Below are 16,797 nucleotides of genomic sequence, written 5' to 3' on the forward strand. Positions count from 1 at the left end.
AATAAGGGGTAATTATATCTTAGTTGGGATCAAGTACAGGTACTGTTTTATTATTACAGAGAAAAGGGAATCATTTAACCATTAAATAAACCCAATAGGGCTGTTCTGCCCCCAATAAGGGGTAATTATATCTTAGTTGGGATCAAGTACAGGTACTGTTTTATTATTACAGAGAAAAGGGAATCATTTAACCATGAAATAAACCCAATAGGACTGTTCTGCCCCAATAAGGGGTAATTATATCTTAGTTGGGATCAAGTACAGGTACTGTTTTATTATTACAGAGAAAAGGGAATCATTTAACCATTAAATAAACCCAATAGGACTGTTCTGCCCCAATAAGGGGTAATTATATCTTAGTTGGGATCAAGTACAGGTACTGTTTTATTATTACAGAGAAAAGGGAATCATTTAACCATTAAATAAACCCAATAGGACTGTTCTGCCCCAATAAGGGGTAATTATATCTTAGTTGGGATCAAGTACAGGTACTGTTTTATTATTACAGAGAAAAGGGAATCATTTAACCATTAAATAAACCCAATAGGGCTGTTCTGCCCCCAATAAGGGGTAATTATATCTTAGTTGGGATCAAGTACAGGTACTGTTTTATTAGGGCAGTTCCCGTTACTTTTAGTAGGCGGCAAACAATCAAAACACCAGTGGGCTTATTTATACATTTTCGAGTTTTTTTCCTACTTCGAATAAATTCACAATTTAAAAAAACGAAATGTTTGCTTATTTGTTAAAAAACCTGAATATAAGAAACTCAGTCTTGGAAAAAAAACCTCAAATTCCTGTACCTTGAATGTATGAGTTTGCAGCCTCGTCACAATGTGATATTCAAGTTTTCTGATTTTTTTGCACTTAATAACTTTGTTTTTGAACCATAATTCGAATATTCTGATAATAAATAAACTGTAACAGTAGTCGCCTGTCCCTCAGCCTGCCTTCAGCCTGCCTCCTCCCAATCCCACAATTCCCTGCTGCACACGTGGTGTCAATAAGGAAAGGAACATCCCAGTGCAATGCATTGTGGGTTATGTAGTTCCTGCATGCTGTCTGTAAGCTGTGGAGAAGTTGTTACAATCTGTAACATCAGTGTTTTAGTCCCTCCTCCCCTGCCAGGATTACAAATGATGCAGAAAGAGAAGAACAGTTTTGCAGCTGGATTTCAGCATATAAAAATGGTATTTATTTGTTCTTTTTGAAGGAACAGATTACAGTGATAGGTGTATTAGGGGTTTCTGCAGGGTCGGACTGGGGGGTGAAGGGCCCACCAGGGCTCCTGCCCCAGGGGCCCTGCAGATGCCCCCACCGGCCACTTCCCTTCACCCCCCCCGCAGGGGCCCCCCTAACCCCCCTCGCAGGGCCCCCCACCCGTCGTCCTCCCCCTCGCACGTAAATTTAACGCGTCGGGGGAGGAACAGTCGCGCACGGGGAGCGCCGGGCAAGGGTCGGGTCTGGCCCACCGGGGCTCACTAGAGCAGGGGCCCACCGGGATTTTTCCCAGTGTCCCGGCGGCCCAGTCCGACCCTGGGTTTCTGTGTTGTGTGGGGCTCTAGCACATTTTGGTTTGTAAGCTGGAATTCCCCTTTAAGAGACTTTCTGTAGACTGATTTTTCAAAGAAGAAATCTTAATTTGTTACAAATATATCTATATACATATGTACACAGCGGATATGGCTATTATTTGGGCAGGTTACAAAAGCAGCAGGTTTCCGTTCCTGCAGAATACAAGGAGAAGGAATTGATTAGACCCCAGGGATGAAACGCTGGAGCCATGGAAAGATTGTGCTTCCTTCCTTTTATCCACCCGATGCTGCTCCACCGCTCGGTCCAGCCGTATGTGAAGTGCCAGCGCGGGACTCAGTGCCCAGCAGAGAGAGGAGCTCATCGCAGGATGCAGTGAAAGCAGTCGGAGTTGTGCACTGCAAGCGGGATAAAGCGGGGTGGGAGGAGATTAGATTGCAAGCTCTATGGAGTCATAGGTAATTCAACTAAATGTCTACCCTCAGCTCTGTAATATTTCTGTTTCTGGATACAGGTATGGGACTTGTTATCCAGAATGGTCTGGACCTGGGGTTTTCCGGATAAGGGATCTTTCTGTAATTTTGATCTCCATACCTTAAGTCTGCTAAAAATCATTTACATATTCAATAAACCCAATAGGACGGTTCTGCCCCCAATAAGGGGTAATTATATCTTAGTTGGGATCAAGTACAGGTACTGTTTTATTATTACAGAGAAAAGGGAATCATTTAACCATTAAATAAACCCAATAGGGCTGTTCTGCCCCCAATAAGGGGTAATTATATCTTAGTTGGGATCGAGTACAGGTACTGTTTTATTATTACAGAGAAAAGGGAATCATTTAACCATGAAATAAACCCAATAGGGCTGTTCTGCCCCAATAAGGGGTAATTATATCTCAGTTGGGATCAAGTACAGGTACTGTTTTATTATTACAGAGAAAAGGGAATAATTTAACCATGAAATAAACCCAATAGGGCTGTTCTGCCCCAATAAGGGGTAATTATATCTCAGTTGGGATCAAGTACAGGTACTGTTTTATTATTACAGAGAAAAGGGAATCATTTAACCATGAAATAAACCCAATAGGGCTGTTCTGCCCCAATAAGGGGTAATTATATCTTAGTTGGGATCAAGTACAGGTACTGTTTTATTATTACAGAGAAAAGGGAATCATTTTATAAAATTAGAATTATTTGCTTATAATGGAGTCTATGGGAGATGGCCTTTCTGTAATTCGGAACTTTCTGGATAATGGGTTTCCTTACTAAAAATATTAAAACTTCTGCAAACATGAAAGGTTGCCCTGTGTTTTCTTTGATACTGCAATGTGTCCCTTTGGTTCAGGCCTAACCAGCTCCTACTTTGAATGAAAATCCAACCCCCGGTACTTACTTTTTTGTAGGGTAGCCATGAAGCAGGATTCATCTGGCATATGTCTGACCATCTGGGGAAGAGCAAGGGAGTGATGATCAGAACAATGAGAAGCTGGGGCTATACAATGGAAAACTGCTATGACCACTCTCAAGCAGTGGGCACCATACTCAATCGTGAAGCCAAGGGAGAATGTAACCAGAGCTGTATCAGCCGGTCTGTACCGCCGCCATACTGTGTATAGGGGTTCAAACAAGGTAAGTGTCCATTTTGTTTCAACTTTTGTTCTAAAACTTCTTACCATGTTTGGAGCTGCCACAGAGCTAAGTTATTTTCCCTAGGAACCAATCTATAAGGGCTCTGGTACACGGGGAAATTAGTCGCCCGCAACAAATTTGCGGAAATCGCCACCACGTATGCCATCCCACCAGCGATTTAAATTTTCGCCGGTGGGATGTCATATCGGGGAGAACGTGGTGGCGATTTCCCCGTGTGCCAGAGCCCTAAGGAACATTACCCTCACTCAGAAATTGGTAGGGAGTGAACTAAGATGTTTTGACAACATTTTTAGGCAGGGGGAAACCATAGAGGGCTAAATGCCCAAGGGTATCTCTGTGTGCCTGAAACAAGACAAGGCTTTTCCTGTCGCCAGAGGGAAAATAAAATTAGCCATGTAAGTGTTTTTATTCTGACAAAAGTACACCTTTAAAAGGTATATAAACAAACAATAAGTGGCTTCAAATCATAGTCCAACCTCCACTTGCCTTTCGGGTTCCTCCAGTGCAGCCTCCTGAGGTCCGGACTGGGGTTCAAAATAGGCCCTGGCATTCCCAGTACCCAGAGGCCCAAACAGCCCCCCAGCCCAATAAATAGTGACTGTCTGTGGCACCTTACAGCCCCCCTGGCATTCCCAGTACCCAGAGGCACAAACAGCCCCCCCCAGCCCAATAAATAGTGACTGCCTGTGGCACCTTACAGCCCCCCTGGCATTCCCAGTACCCAGAGGCACAAACAGCCCCCCAGCCCAATAAATAGTGACTGTCTGTGGCACCTTACAGCCCCCCTGGCATTCCCAGTACCCAGAGGCACAAACAGCCCCCCCCAGCCCAATAAATAGTGACTGCCTGTGGCACCTTACAGCCCCCCTGGCATTCCCAGTACCCAGAGGCACAAACAGCCCCCCCCCAGCCTAATAAATAGTGACTGTCTGTGGCACCTTACAGCCCCCCTGGCATTCCCAGTACCCAGAGGCCCAAACAGCCCCCCCCAGCCCAATAAATAGTGACTGTCTGTGGCACCTTACAGCCCCCCTGGCATTCCAAGTACCCAGAGGCACAAACAGCCCCCCCAGCCCAATAAATAGTGACTGTCTATGGCACCTTACAGCCCCCCTGGCATTCCAAGTACCCAGAGGCGCAAACAGCCCCCCCCCCCCCCAGCCCAATAAATAGTGACTGTCTGTGGCACCTTACAGCCTCCCTGGCATTCCCAGTACCCAGAGGCACAAACAGCCCCCCCAGCCCAATAAATAGTGACTGTCTGTGGCACCTTACAGCCCCCCTGGCATTCCCAGTACCCAGAGGCACAAACAGCCCCCCAGCCCAATAAATAGTGACTGTCTGTGGCACCTTACAGCAGCCCCTCCGGCATTTGCCAGAACCCACAGATTGCCATTTCGGGCCTGTATCTATCCTTCCCTCCTTCATAGTGAAGAATTATCAGCTCTGGACTGGGATTCAAATTGGCCCTGGCATTCCCAGTACCCAGAGGCACAAACAGCCCCCCAGCCCAATAAATAGTGACTGTCTGTGGCAGTGATCCCCAACCTTTTATTACATGGGAACCACATAGAAAAAGTGTTGGGGAGCAACACAAGAATGGAAAAAGTTCCTGGGGGTGCAAATAAGAGCTATAATTGGCTATTTGGTAGCCCCCTACGTGGACTGGCAGCCTATAGAAGGCTTCGTTTGGCTTTACACTGGGTTTTATTCTACCAAAACCTGACTCCAAGCCAGAAATTAAAAAATGATCACCTGCTTTGAGACCACTGGGAGCAACATCAAAGAGGTTGGGGAGCAACATGTTGCTAACAAACCACTGGTTGGGGATCACTGGTCTAACAGCAGCAACAGCATTTGCCAGATTGCCATTCTGGGCCTGGCCCTCTCCTCCAAATATTAAATGTTGTGCCCTGAGGAGCAATTATCATATGACTGCGTGCCACAATTAAACTCTGGGCAGGCTAGTGTTGGTAAATGTGGGCTTTGACTTTAAAACCATTGAGTTAATGGCCATGGAAAGAAACACCATAGCCCTATATAAGTAAGCATATAGTAATCAGTTAAGGTTGTGTTTTGGCCTAGTGCTTCATTTGGGTTTTTCTTGCTTTATCCTGATTATTTCCTTATTTGCAAGTTTACATAAGAATGTCCCATTGCCATATCAAAATGTACCATGTACCAAGGCAATATCTATGAACTGTATGCACACAAAGCATCTCACCAGGCTTACTAGATAATAGTACCTACAGCAACACACCCGTATGTGGGCACTTACCATGTCACTCAAGAGAATGTGTATCCCATGTGGTCCGGTCCTTGAGATCTGCTGGATGTGATTGGCTGGGACAGAGAAGAGATCGGCCACTTTAGTGGTCAGTTCTGCAGCCGTCATTTCCTCCAGATACAACTCCTGATAGACTGGAGATACAAAAGGGTAAAGGCTCATCAGAATTTCTTTCACCAGAAGACACCTGGTTAAAGGCCACACAGAAATGTGATTTTTCCTCAAATGATAAATGAACATAAGTGGGAAGAACATTTAGCTTGTGAGTAGCACATGAGAATCCGTATATCGGGGGCTCTATTGACATTTCCCCTTGGAATACTGTTAACCTCTCATTGCAGAGCCTTAGATTTTCATTATCCTGCACTGCCCATATAACATCTATCATTGCTGGTATTATTTCTTCCCTCCATTTAGAATGAAAGGTTACCTGTCTGACTGGTGTCATCAGTGGTTTTCTTCTCTGATGTATCTGTGGCGATGTACAGTGTGAGACGTGGGCGTACAGACCTGCGAGTGCCAAGGAAACATCACAGTATCACCCAAACAGCTCATTCCATTGGCATCCATACCAGTATCATCGTCACCAATGATATATTAGTGTTACATCAAATGCTTCACCCTCCATGGCTGACACCTAACATCTCTACCCCCACTGTTGGTACTCACCTTGCACTGAGAGAATGAGCCAGGCGAATCCCATCGGCCACACCGCAGATCTGAGTGAGGTCTTTCCGAGACAACTTTAAAAGGTCTGCCCCTGGAAACCAAAAATAAACCTTGTCAACTGCCACCGATCCATTCTCTGTACCCAACCAGCCACAAACACTTATAGAAAGGTCACAGTTTGAGATTAGAGCACCCAAGGCAACACAGTAAGGCTTGCAGGGCCACCATCAAGGAGCACCGGCAGTTCTATAGACAGGGGTCCCATGGTAGTTAGGGCCTCAAGAGATGGGAAGGTGTGATTCGTGGGTCTCAAAAGCCACCATCAAGGGGCACCGGCAGTACTACAGACAGGGGTCCCATGGTAGTTAGGGCCTCAAGAGATGGGAAGGTGTGATTTGTGGGTCTCAAAAGCCACCATCAAGGGGCACCGGCAGTACTACAGACAGGGGTCCCATGGTAGTTAGGGCCTCAAGAGATGGGAAGGTGTGATTTGTGGGTCTCAAAAGCCACCATCAAGGGGCACCGGCAGTACTACAGACAGGGGTCCCATGGTAGTTAGGGCCTCAAGAGATGGGAAGGTGTGATTTGTGGGTCTCAAAAGCCACCATCAAGGGGCACCGGCAGTACTACAGACAGGGGTCCCATGGTAGTTAGGGCCTCAAGAGATGGGAAGGTGTGATTCGTGGGTCTCAAAGGCAATGATGGGTCTCAAAGGTTCAGGTTCCCATGTAGGCAGGGTTCTCCTACCACCAATATGGGGCCCTGTGATTACTGATGGCAGCCCCAAAGGCTGGGGCCATCTTTAAAGGGGAACTAACCCAGTGATGGAATTTGATGGACATCACTGATGTAAAGTATATAATGAAAATATATAACAACTTCTAATTTAATGTGCAGTTGCAATATAGTACTTTTGTCTACTGTATTTACCTAGATGCTAAAGGCTGACTAATGCTACCTTGTTTCAGGGGTTACTATAGCCAGAAACTGCAGTGCAGGTAATAGCTAGGAACATACTGCTTCCAATAGGAACATAACCCGAATAGCTCAACTCAGGCACAGTTCCCTAGAACACTATCCGTTGTGTGCGGGTGTATATATATTAGGTTGGAAGAGAGAGTGGAGTGAATATGGAAGCTGCAGGCAAGCAGCCTCTCCTAGTGACAAGTGATTTCACAGGCCAAGCATTTCCCATGTACCACTCAATGCTTCTGAGAATATGTTAATAATGTGAAGAACTCCAGGGAACAAAACAGTCATGGCTGCCAGACAGAGACGCTGCGTGCATCACATTTTAAAGAGACACCAGTGATCCATTCAGCTAGAAAGTTACAAAAATATATATATGAAGATATCTTTCCTTGGCTGCAATAACCTAATCTGCAAATTGATTGTGTGATGTGAGAGGCAACGGAGCATCTCCCACTTTATGTAGGTACCAAAAATGCTAGAAGATTTATAAGGGGATGTGTTCCATTCTACTAAATGGTTACAGGTGAAGCACTGCTACGTACACTTACCTGTAAAATTAGAAAATGTGCGGCAGTAGTTGGAGAAGCGATTTCTCACCAGCCATTGCTGGGTCTCTGAGATGGAGGATGAAGGACTAAGACTCTGCTGGAAGAAAAAGACAAGTTCAAATGAAGGCTGACTATTGACTAAAGCTACTTTCCCATTGTCCTGGCAGTTTCCTGGAGTATAAACTGGTTTTTCAAGACCTTATACACAAAGGTATCCGGACTGCCTGCCCAACATCTCCTTCCCAAACCAAGGGGGTGTGTGTAATGCTGGTTTTCTCTTTGCTGCTATAACTCTACTCTTATAGGGTGGCTTTCTGCTAGATGAACATAGTTGGTGGGATTTGCTTCCATGCAGCCACAATATCATAAATATGGCTGGGCACTGATGCATTCCAATTCATCCCACAGCTGCCAGTTGGGTTGGGGTCAGGGCTCTATGCAGGCCAGTTCTACCTATCTCAGCAAACTCATTCAGTACAGACCTGGCTTTGTGCATGGAGGCATTACTGTGCTAAAATAGGAAAGGGCCTCCCCAAAACTGTTGCCACAAAGCAAGCACAGACTATATAAGAATGCCACCATATGCAGAAAGGGTTGCCTTCACTGGAACCAACAGCAGTAGTCTAAACCATGGAAAACAGCCCCAGACTCTTATTCTTCCTACCAAACTTTACCTTCAGCATTATGCATTCAGGCTGGTAGTGTTCTACAGGCATCTGCTAAACCCAGACTTTCAGATGTGAGACTGCCAGATTGAGAAATGCCATTTAACCCCCCAAAGGATGCATTTCAACTGCTATTGGTGGTGTCCTTTGCCAGGGTCGGACTGGCCCCAGGGGCCCTGCAGGTACCCCCACTGTCCACGCCCCCTGACCCCCCCCCCGCAGGGTCCCCCACTCAACGTCCTCCCCTGAGTGCACGTAAATTTAACACGTCAGGAGAGGAACCGTTGGGCAGGGGGAGTGCCGGCAAGGGTCAGGTCTGGGCCGCTGGGGCCCACTAGGGCCAGGGCCCACCAGGATTTTTCCCGGTGTCCCGGCGGCCCAGTCTGACCTTGTCCTTTGCACGAGTTCAGCTGATGCTTGACACTGCACCTGGTGATGATAGATTTGATTGCCCATAAAAACCCCATGCACCCTATAAATGGTTCTTGTGCTGACATTATGTCCGGAGACAGTTTGGAACTCAAACTCAAAGCAGTAGCTGTTCCACCTGAGGATATGCATTTTGGAGAGAGTGTCCGTACTTTTGGCCATATAGTGTATTTCAGTCTACCTTGTCTCTTACTGTCTGGGAGGGTTTGCTGTAATTCACAGCTTTTTCTAAAATCCAGTTCATTGTAATATGATTGGGTACAACTTGTGTACCCAACAGATGCCCTTAACCTGCTAATTGTTTTCTAACTTGTGGCATGGTGGAAAGTAAAGTAGGACTTACCTCGGCTGAGCTTTCTGTGGAACTATCTGATGCACACACCGGAGAGGCACAGGCCCTGCATGAGCAAGTGAAACACTTCATTAGTTGTGTCATTGGTTTTAGGCAGCCATGTCTTTCTTTCTAGTACAGGAAGAGTGGCATAGACGGAGGGGGATAAATACTTTCTCCATATTTATTTCCTTCATAATTCAGAAGAAATTGGTTACATCTAGTTAGTACTTGCACACTTGCCTCTCTGGGGTTGGCATCCTGAAGCTACTTGGGGTGCTTGGGGGGCTTCGGGGGGCTTCAATATCTGGCCAAGGAATACACTGCAAAAGGTATGAGAGAATAGTCAAAACAGTATTATCAGAATCCTATATTTTTATGTATCCTATGGATAAAGTAACTGTCCAGAGTCCAGAAGGACTCATCGTAGACCTCTCTACAAATGCCAAAGTTATAGGAAAAAGGGTGCCGGGTACCTCAGTTAGGATAGTACTCTCACATGCCGGCTGGTACTTCTCACGTTCTAGAGCTGAACGCTTTTCTACCTTCTCACGGTCTGTTTTCTGTTTACGATCTGCGCCTTTGGGCTGGTAAAGGACAGGAAGACAGTATACAGTTATAGCAATATACAGGTGAGTTGTGTCTGTTCCACTACAACTCACATCATCCTCCAATTATCAATAAGAGTGCATAATGAAGGAGAGAATAGTTGCAGAACCACTGGTATTAATAAGCAACCTCTTTGCATAAGTCAATATATGAAAAAGCTCAAGGGCACACTTTCACTTTGTAATCTGTAGAATATTCTATGACAAGGCACAGAGAAGGGTAAAAAGATCATTCTACATGTTCGGACTAAATATATGCAAGTAGCAAACTTCAGTGTGGGGATCATCTCCCTAGGTAGACAACCGATAGACATATGGAGAATATAAATACCATTGCAAGAAGAGAAGATAGTCATGAACATACCTTAAAAACCTTAACTTGGCAGCTACATGAGTACAGATGTTCTGTAAATCCTCCATGAGCATCCCCCTTATATGTATCCACCTGAATCCGGAAAGGGGCCCCCTTCTCACCTCCATTTTTCCTCTGTGTGAACTCAGTGCTGATGCAGTTAACCTAAACCAGATAGATATGCAAGTCAGTTTCATTTATGTAGGACTTACCTGAACCCCATGGCTGTGCTACAGCGATAAAAAACAAACAAACCTCTTTACAACCAGCTTTACTGATGCCTATTTTTACCATTAAGGACTGTATGCTCTGATTTCAGCACAGTTGAAACTCTCGTAACGTCTCAAAGTAGCCTTCTCCCACCCCCATATCACCCCTTTGTCTCACCTGGATAAAAACAGATGTTCTTTTGCTTGGGTCCCAAAGGAACTCAATGGTGTTCAAAGTATTGGGGTTCACCAGTGGGTCTGTTACCCCTACTGAGAGTGGAATATCTGTAACATAGGATCATTTAGCATTAGTGTTACAGATCCCAGGTACAAACAGTAGGCGCATTTATACCGAGGGTCAGCCATGACACCCAATACATGACAATCAATGTACCTATATCTAAGATTCGATCCCCGGGGTGATTCAACTGCCAGCTCTCCAACTGTTGTCTCTCGCTGTACTGCAAGCGCCGGTCATGGAAGACCACTCTGACCACACTCTGTGGGTGACAGGGATAGAAAAGGGTATCAGTGGGCATGTTTAAAAGCACATGGAGGATGCAGTTCATTTTTGCACTTTTCACTTTCTACTTTTGGAATATGCCACCTACTACAGGATCTCTCCACGAGAGAGGGCATTATTGCCCATATACTAAAAAGGCAATTTCCAAAGTAGAATAGTGATTAGTGGCATCCTATAACCATTTATAAAGATATATTTTTCAGTTATTCATGGCATTTGAGTATTATATACTTATACAAATAGACACGGACCCTCAGCAGTCGGCGACCCTCTGCGAGTTCTCCGAGACCCTTCCAATTACTCAGCAAGCGGATCTCATAAGACTGACCTGTCCCAAACACAAAAGGGCACATTAAACAGTAATCAAAAAAAATTATACCAGATTGGAGGTTTTGTTTTGGTGAAGAAAATGCAATCTTCGGTTTTCTATTTGCTAATCATCCTTCTGCAGAAAGAGCCAGCCCAGGGCTCTCCAGCTATTATCCTGTTATCCTCCTACAGCCCTTAAATCACAGTTCAGCATCTGATGTTAAAACAGAAAACAGCCACTAATGTATCTCAATAGGGAAGGGTTATTTGCTAAGGGCTGATATGCCTCTTCAGTGCTGCATTGTGCAAAGCCAGATTAAGTCCGCAAAGGCACTTTGATAAATAGGCTGCATATAATAAGAGACTGTAGAACTTTCTGCTGCCCCGTGAATCAATTTCCATGTTCAAGGACGTCTTCAACTGTGATTTTTGAGCTGAACTTTTAATTTCCCGTAGGACAGCCCATTTATCAAACACCCCTGGCCTTTGAAACTCAAAGAGCTGTCTGGATTAATACAGCTTTTTCATTTGTCTGCTCTCTAGAGCAGGTCTGCCCAACTTTTTCTATGTAGCTGATTGTCCACTATAACCACATTTAAGGTGGCCATACACCTTCAGATCCGCCTACCCACCTACGGATGGGCGATATTGGGAGAATCCAGGCTAACTTGATCGTTTGGCCCTGGGGCCAGAAGATTGAATTATAATGACGGGTATAGGCAAAGTCGGTTCGGGGACCGCATCAACCACATCCGACTAGATTTTTTAACCTGCCCAATCGCCAGCTAATTGGCCCATGTATGAGCACTACCGACGGGCCTGTCCGACCGATATCTGGCCTGAAATCAGCCAGATATCGGTCAGACAGGCCCGTCGGTAGTGCCCATACACGGGCCGATTAGCTGGCAAATCGGTCTAAGGGACTGATATCTGCAGCTAGAATCGGCCCGTGTATGGGCACCTTTAGGGGCAAATTATAATGGATTGATTATGTCAAGCAAAAGCATCACTGGATCTCTTGGTGTTTAATTTTTACCCAGCATGCCTCCAGTCCATTCCTAGAGAATGGGAAGCACCTCGTACACCCTATGGTTAGTAACTTGCTATAGCACAAAAGGATTCTGTAGTTGTAAATGTTTCCTAGAAGCAGCACAGTAAGCAGAGCTGCTCCACCTTAGTTGTACATAAACAAATAGGTGACTCCATCCAGTGTATGTTGTGTTGTTTTGCATCTGGAGATTTCCATGAGTTAAAGGGTTTGAATTGCTCATTTAAAATGCACATTACACTAAGATGTGGGAAGAGAACCCTGGAAATTGTGATTTTATGCATTAAGCTTTCTAGTCAGGGTCAAACCAACATGCATGCCATAGCCCTAAGACCATTGATCCCCAACCAGCGGCTCAGGGGCAACATGTTGCTCCCCAACCCCTTGGATGTTGCTCCCAGTGCCCCCAAACCAGGGAGTTAACTTTGAATTCCTGACTTGGGGGCAAGTTTTGGTTGCATAAAAATCAAGTGTACTGGCAAAGTGTACATGCCATAACCAAGAATAGAAGTGCACCAGGACAGAGATCACTCAGGAGGCCCCATGAGTACAACCATGCAGTGGTTAAGTGAAATTGGTAATGGGATGGTTTAAAGGGGGGGTGCTGACTAGTGGCATAAATGTTGGGGTTGACCAATAGGGGTTCCAAATTTGGTCCTGGGACTTCTAATTACATTACAGTCTAGCCAACCTTCTGGTACTGGATCCATGAAAATGGAACCTTCTCTCCTGCCACTGGATTCACAACACAATTGCTTATTCTGATACCTCTAGAAGAGCTAAGATGAACCCAATATACAGTTTATTTCTTGTAAAGTGATAGAGATAGTGGGAACATTACCCTGGTTGAGGTAGGTAAGGGTCTCTTCGTGCAGCTTGATGCCTGGAGAACTGGGTGCACACAGGACGCACTGGAAGGCTGGACACAGTGGGACAATGGGTGTTTGATCTTCTTGCTTCAGGAATGGGAGTTGTATGGTTTCCCTGTGAAAGACATTGTTCATGTGAAAAACAAGTAGAGGAAAGCAGCATAGGCAGAAGGGTATGGGGGGGGGGGGCAAAAGGACATTGAGAAGGAGAACATAGAGAACTGAACCTTAGGTATGACACATAATTAGGAGGAGTAAACGTACTAGTAACAGATCTGTAGAAGGGTTTTGCTTTCTGTGTACAGTAAAAATACCACATTAATTAATCAAACGTTTAAGCATTTTAATGACAATTTGTTTTATTAGTGGCTTATAAGGCTAAAGGTGGCCATACACGGGCACATTTAAGATGCTGATTCAAGTCCTTCAGATTCATCTGGTCTACCTGACTGTTATTTGGCCAAAAACAGGCCTGAGGTAGATTGGGCTGGCTTGATTTTCCCATCGGATCAGGGACCACATCAGCTCATTAATGTGGTCCTTGCTCAGACGGCATCTATTCCTGTCATTGTAATCCAATCATTTGGCCCATACAGCCAAACGATCAGGTTACTTAATGCGTATTTCTAACTCCCAAAAACCTTCCACAGTTATAGAAGATGGAACTTCTGGGAATTGTAGTTCCTTAGAGAGTCGTAACTACAGGTGTGACAAGTGCTCCTGGGCCCTATAGGCACAAAAGAATCAACATTTCACCATACAACAAAAGTCAGTTTGAAAGGGTAACTGCACAATGCTGCATACATGGCTGCATAGAGAATTACAAAACTGCTGGCGATTATGGGTAGAAGACAAAAAGGGGGACACGGGGGTGTAACAACACAATCTGAAGGGCATAATTTTCGCCCTTTGGGCCCCTGGATCTTGGGTTATGCCACTTATGGCACACACAGGGAATCTACACAGAGGGGATATCTACAAATCAGAATTGCTAAACCTAGCTCTCTTTTTAACGTCAGCTGAACTACTACTCCCAGAATCCTTCTCCAGCCAACAGAAGGGTTAGTATGAAAATACATATTTTTGTTTTCCTTTAGGCACAATCCAGGCATGTAAATCATCAGGAAATCAATAATACTGTCAGTACAAATCCAGTAATATATATATATATACAGTATATTGCTCCCATACATAGAATGGTATAATTTAGGCAATGGCAAATCACAGAACTGTAAGCATCAGAAGCAGCACAAATCACATGCATGTGACAAATTGTATGTGTGTTGGGGGAGGAATTGATTAAAAGCTTTACAAATAGTTGCCTAAGCACCATGCAAGGCTGTCTGCAGGTGGATTATAAAGGGAGGGAAACAGGTTGGCATAAAAAGCTTTTGTCAAGAAGATGAAGACTTTATTTCACCGGGTAAATGGGTTGTCATTTCTGCACTGCCAACCGATCCATCACATTGAACATCTTATTGGAATGACAGCAGTGTCTGGGAATGGTACCCGGGGTAGCCAAAGCCTTGTCTCCTTGAAATGACCCATCAGGGCTTATGCTTTCTGGCACAGCCTGACAACTCTATCATGTAGGGGGATACACATAGCCAGCAAGGCAATGGTACAACTAGAGGGGGCAAGGATTACAGCCTCAAACAGGGGTGCCCAAGTGGTTGTTAGTGGCAGCTAAAGGCTTTAGCTCAGAAATGGCTGGAGTGGTGTAGATTGAATGTCGGTGAACTAAGTCAGTGCTGTCTAACATCAGTCAGACCATTATTTAATAAATTAGATTATAATAAAATTCTTATGTGATCCAAAGAGATCAGTACGGTTTTTGAGCAGCTGTAGGGCCATAAAAATCTCTTGGAGGGCCACATAGGGCCTTTAGATGGACAACTGAGTTAAAGGGACACTGTCATGATTTTTATGGGGTACTTTTTATTTCTAAATTACACTGTTGGCAAATAATTCCCTCTGCCATTTAAACTTTTATTCTTGGACCAACAAATGTATTTGTAGCTGTAATATTGGTGTGTAGGCACCATCTCAGTGCATTGTGCCCGAGTCTGAGCTTTCAGCCAGCGCTACACATTAGAACTGCTTTCAGCTAACCTATTGTTTCTCCTACTCCCATGTAACTGGAGGAGTCCCAAGCCGGACTTGGATTTCTTACTATTGAGTGCTATTCTGATACCTACTGGGAGCTGCTTTCTTGCTCCCTTCTCATTGTTCTTCTGATCGGCTACTGAGGGTGAGGGGGGGGATATCATTCCAATTTGCAGCGCAGCAGTAAAGTGTGACTGAGTCTGAGCTTTCAGAAGGAGCCAGTGCTACACATTAGAACTGCTTTCAGCTAACCTATTGTTTCTCCTACTCCCATGTAACTGGAGGAGTCCCAAGCCGGACTTGGATATCTTACTATTGAGTGCTATTCTGATACCTACTGGGAGCTGCTATCTTGCTCCCTTCCCATTGTTCTGCTGATCGGCTGCTGGTGGGAGGGGGGGGGAATATTACTCAAACTTGCAGCAGCAGTAAAGTGTGACTGGCCATACATGGGCAGACTTAAGCTGCTGATTGAGGTCCTAACTGAGGACCAATTCTGCAGCTTATCTGCCTATGTATGGGGCTCTCTGAGAGGCCTTCCCGACCAATATCTGGCTAAAAATTGTCCAGACTGGCTTGATTTTCCTGTCCAATTGAGGACCACATCGGCTCATTGATGCAGTTTACGCTCCGACTTCTCGTATCCCCTTTATTGTAATAATAATTGGTGACTTTGCCAAATGAGCTAATCTTACCGCCTTTAGATTGTATATAAAAAAACATAGGTAGACTTATTCTATCTATACCTCTGCCTCTCTGACACTCATTGTTGTATAACAAGCTCCCTCAATACGTTAACCCCGCACTCATCTCACCTGTAGATACTGCTTGGAGGGTTCTGGTAGTGCTCAGCCGGTGTGGGCCAGTAATGTTCTGGTTGACTGTGCCAAAAAAGCATAGCTGGGTCCAACAGGTACAATAATCCTAGATGCAAAATGGCAGGACACCCAGGCCGGGAAGTTGCAAAGATCCCAAACTTGTACGTGCTGGAAATATCAGGGCAAAGAAAGTGTTTTTATACAACAAGAGCAAGACATGAGACTTGCTGTGATTGGCTGAAGTTGCACCTGTAACTTAATGTTCCCCTTCTGTGATTGGCTGGCTATGTTTATCAGAGCACATTATGGCTATCAGGCTCCATGTGTGCAGATATGTGAGTGTTTATATATAAACATAGAGAGACATCACAGGCTGGCAGCCAGGACAATGTGCATTCTGTTTACACAGCACACAGACACACTTCACCCATATACACAGACACACGGGGATCTGATAATGGGCTCACTTAACCCCTTCTCTCCCAGGGACAGAGTGTGCATCCCTGTAGCAGATGCTGCGAGACAGCAGTTTAGATGTGGCACACATAAGACATTCTTCCATCTGCCAACTGGGCAACTGCAACCTTTGCTTCTCCGGTTACTGCTAAATGACAACTCCTGGCATTAAAGGGGATGTAAACCCCAAAATAACATTTTGCCTGATGCAAGATATGTCATTGATACTTTGCCGCCGTGTGTATGGAGCTTACTGCTGCTTTGTAACGGCACTATGAGATTTCTGGCCTTGCTCTTTCGGCAATAGTTTGAAATGAAGTGCCAGTAACAGGGCATGAAACGCGTCAGTATTTGGGTGTTATGCACTGTAGCCATGTTGGCAATGTTTAATATTCAATAAGAGAAATAAAGTG

The 16,797-nt window shown here is 45.0% G+C and overlaps 1 protein-coding gene across 2 annotated transcripts; it reads right to left on the reverse strand.

Moving 5' to 3' along the window:
- Positions 1–1,172: 1,172 nt before the first annotated feature.
- On the reverse strand, positions 1,173–16,112 carry ubp1 (upstream binding protein 1). Of its 2 annotated transcripts, none has more exons than NM_001011473.1 (15): positions 15,926–16,055; positions 12,977–13,119; positions 11,030–11,106; positions 10,650–10,755; positions 10,434–10,540; positions 10,059–10,211; positions 9,563–9,673; positions 9,330–9,409; positions 9,099–9,153; positions 7,662–7,755; positions 6,142–6,232; positions 5,903–5,982; positions 5,464–5,606; positions 2,929–2,980; positions 1,173–1,931 (listed from the first exon to the last, which is right to left on the reverse strand). In NM_001011473.1, the coding sequence occupies exons 1-15, from the start codon at positions 16,006–16,008 to the stop codon at positions 1,894–1,896; spliced, it is 1,413 nt and encodes a 470-aa protein (NP_001011473.1). In that variant the 5' UTR covers positions 16,009–16,055; the 3' UTR covers positions 1,173–1,893. The 2 variants fall into 2 exon arrangements, with proteins under 2 accessions (NP_001011473.1, XP_012827179.2); XM_012971725.3 differs by having other exon boundaries at positions 1,620–1,931; positions 7,662–7,758; positions 15,926–16,112.
- Between the last annotated feature and the right edge of the window lie 685 nt (positions 16,113–16,797).

Source organism: Xenopus tropicalis, chromosome 10 (assembly GCF_000004195.4).
Source record: "Xenopus tropicalis strain Nigerian chromosome 10, UCB_Xtro_10.0, whole genome shotgun sequence".
Classification (NCBI taxonomy): Eukaryota; Metazoa; Chordata; class Amphibia; order Anura; family Pipidae; genus Xenopus; species Xenopus tropicalis.